General features: G+C 33.5%; 1 protein-coding gene across 1 annotated transcript; it reads right to left on the bottom strand.

The window, feature by feature from the left end:
• Window positions 1-2,905: 2,905 nt before the first annotated feature.
• LOC104220464 (uncharacterized) lies at window positions 2,906-3,346 on the bottom strand. Its single transcript, XM_009771343.2, has one exon. It carries the CDS (start codon window positions 3,344-3,346, stop codon window positions 2,906-2,908), a length of 441 nt encoding a protein of 146 aa, XP_009769645.1.
• Window positions 3,347-3,575: the final 229 nt, after the last annotated feature.

The raw sequence follows: 3,575 nt of genomic DNA, 5'->3' as shown, positions 1-3,575 counted from the left end.
TCATTGCATCAAAAGAAGAAATAAAAAGAGTGTATAATTGCACTTGTAATTTCTTGCAATTGTACACTCTTTTTATTTCTTCTTTTGATGCAATGACTATTTATTCAACCGTGTATTTTTACCTTTTCAGGTAAAATCTGTATTAAAAAAAAAATAGAACACCGTAATTTAGAGCTATATAAAAAATTATAGCCAAAATAATTAATTTAAAACTATGTATTTTTAATAAATTTTTAGATGTCTTGACTATTTATTTCAATTGTATAAACTTTATTTTCAGGTCAAATTTAAAATAAGATTAACTAAAACTTTATTATTTTTGGCCAAATAAAAATATTTAGCCTAAATAATGTAGTTATATCCAAGTTTTATTATAAATTTTATTCGAAAAAAAATTATCTAAAAAAGTAATATTCTTAAAAGGGTAAAAAAAAAAAATTATTTTTCAAAAAAATGCCACATAGACAGAAAAATCCACGTGGCAGGCGAGTGCACCCACACTTTTTACCATATCAGCGTCTAGGGGGGTAATGGCCCTCAAAAGGCCAAGTTAAGGGGGTAATTAAGACCGGGCATAATTCGGGGAGGATACTAATAATCTGAGCCAAATTTAGAGGTGATTTAAGGTATTTTGCCTACATTTTATTTTCCATGAAGAATGATTGACTTGATTTGCTATGACTTGCTAATCAATCAAGCGAGCGAAAATCATGCGAGATTAAAATTCAAATTCTATCCTAGACAAAAGTTGCTAGATGATTTCTTTATATATGTCAAAGTTTTAGGGGGTAAATTATCCTATACGCAGCTATTTCTTCTCATTTGTCTTTGTATATGTGGTGGAGATAACAAATATTAGATGAAATGGCAAAATTACGCACCAGCTTATCGCGATGTTATTTTTAAAAAGAAAGAAAAAAGAATCATGACATGGTTTGTAGAGAGCCTATTTATAGTTTGTTTGGTCTGGTCAAGTCGTTGTTTATCGGAAAGCAGGTACTACCAATTACCAATGAATGACTCGTAAAGATTCTTCCCGACTTCTACTTGCTGAAAACGACTACACACTCACTACATCCAATAGTGTAGCAACAACCTCAAGAACAAAAAGTTTGTCATTCTCACAATTTTTGTTTTTAAAATTTTTTGTATTTCTTCCTCCAAAATAAGTGATCTTTTTTACCTTTTTGTAGTTCAAAATAAGTGATTTTTTTAGATTTTAAGAATAAATTAATTTTTTTTCTTACATTGCCCTTGGAGTAAATAGTGTTGGAGTGTGTGTTAGACAGTGGCGGAACCAGAATTTTCATCAAGGGGTGTCAAAATATAAATAATTAGATACATCAAAAAATCAAGGGGAGTCAACGTATAGTAAATATACATAAATAAAAATAATTATTTAGCAATATAGTGTAATTTTTCGGCGAAGGGGTGACACCCCTTGGTTCAACGTGGCTCCGCCACTGGTGTTAGGAGTATTTATGTGAAGAAATAACAGAGGTTAATATGGTCAATTTCATTACTAATTAATGTTAAAAGTTGAATATCTTAATTTGTGTGAAAACAACTAAAAATCACTTATTTTGAACCGGAGGGAGTAATATTAGACAGGGAAGCATTGGAGCAACAATAAAATTGTCTTTATGTAATCTATATGTTGGGGGTTCAAGGCGTGGAAGCAGCCACTAATGTTTGCATATTAAGCTAGGTTGTCTACATCCACACCCCTTAAAATGCGATCCTTCCCTAAATCCTAAGTAAACACAAGATGCTTTGGATATTGGGCTAGCTTTTTTTTTTCATCAATGGGAGTGACCGATAATATCTCCAACCATTTTAGTAATAAGTTTAAGTTTTCTTTAGTGAAAGTATAAAAAATTATTTACACAAGTGAGTTAATTAAAAGCTCTCCGACATTTCTTTTAGTTACTATTTGGAGTTTGACAAGCAAGTGCTATTCCTTTCCATTTCAAGAAGCAACGGTTTCTGTGTTTGAACAATCAAGCCATTCCACCCTAGTTATTATTTCTAAAATAAAATGCGATTGCTAGGAGTAACAAAAGTTTATATTACCATCACTAAAAGTAAATAAAGAGTTGAAGAAATTTATAAAAGTGATGTATTGCCTGGACCATATGTCTATCAAACCTTTGTAATTTGAGACCTTTTTTCCCTGAGAAAGGTAAGTAATACAATGTCGGCTATGGGTTCGACCCAACATAGCAGCTTTGGATCAAATCATGTATTTATTTTAAATTTTTTATTAAATATATATAAATTATTAATTTAAAAATCAATAACTTAAAAGAATTAGGATCTTGAACACTTAAATTTAAAATTCTGACTGACTTCGCTTATGTCTCTAATATTATTCCTTTTTATCTATGATAGTAATGTTTTAGCCATCTTAGGTGCGCTTAATTACTCCATCGCATACTTATTTCTCCTACTAGTATAAATTTGATAGTTTGCCAACCAAAGTTTGGACACAACAAAAAAAAATTGTGTGTGTGTTTTGGTTTGAAATTCAACTCTGATCTCTTATCATCTTCATTACATACTTTCACATTTTCTTTCGAGTTTAATTTCTATGTACAAACGATGCAATCAATACAGTTAGATTACTTAGTAGGTAATTAAGGATTATACAGGTTAAAATTAACAGATAGTGTAAAAATCTATATAATCTAAATCCTTTTCTTTTAGTTTACATTAACTTCAATTCATCCCAGCCATGGTCTGTCATCTTTGAAATCGACTCAAACAGATTCTAATTTTTTAGTTTGAAACGATAGTAGTGCAATTACAAAAATTCTGAAGAACTGAAATCAAATAGGATACAAAATTTACTTTATTTATTCTCTAATCGGCGAAATTAGCGCTAATACAATATATTCCAATTTAATTATTCAGGTATACTCACAAGCATAGGTCTCCAAACCCTCCTAAGCAACCGTTGCCGGAAAGTCGCCGTCAAAGGCCGAATTCTCCGAACTGCCGATCCAATACTACCGCCGGCACTAGAAATTTCCGGTGAAAATCCCTCTCTCGAATGTTCCGGCGACGAAACGAACAAATCCTTAAGCTTGTTTCTCACCACAACTTCCTTTTTATCCGGCGAATCTCCGTCGCTGAAAATCCCATCCGGTGACGCATCGTCCTCTGACAATAGCCGTCGATCACTTCCTCCGTCGCTGCCGACGTTGCCGCTGCGGGTGAGGAGCATTCGGAGAGTTTTACGGCGGCGGAGGTGAATGACTGGGCTAGTTGTTGGGCTTCGAGTTGGGCTTCCTGCTGCTACAGCACATTGAGTCGCTAAGAGCTTGAATTTTTGCAGAGTTGCCATAATTGGAAGGTGAAAAGATATGGGAGGTGAGGGTTAAGGTAAGAAGAAGTGGAGGAGGAAGGAATATGGAGGAGATAGAAAGTGAGAAGTAAACTTTATTATTGGGTAGGGGACGGCCATGGATTAGATTCTGTGTTTTCGGTCTAAAGATAGTATAGTACTACGTAGGTAGAAACAGTACGATAAATGAGTGACTGAAGGGGTTTGACTAGGCTGCTCTCTTTAGACG

Source organism: Nicotiana sylvestris, chromosome 9, assembly GCF_000393655.2.
Source record: "Nicotiana sylvestris chromosome 9, ASM39365v2, whole genome shotgun sequence".
In the NCBI taxonomy this organism is placed as follows: Eukaryota; Viridiplantae; Streptophyta; class Magnoliopsida; order Solanales; family Solanaceae; genus Nicotiana; species Nicotiana sylvestris.
This window is presented reverse-complemented; position numbering and strand designations above follow the sequence as displayed.

Excerpts from the sequence above, each read along its gene's own strand:
- LOC104220464 (XM_009771343.2), bottom strand. The coding sequence starts at position 3,346 with ATGGCAACTCTGCAAAAATTCAAGCTCTTAGCGACTCAATGTGCTGTA.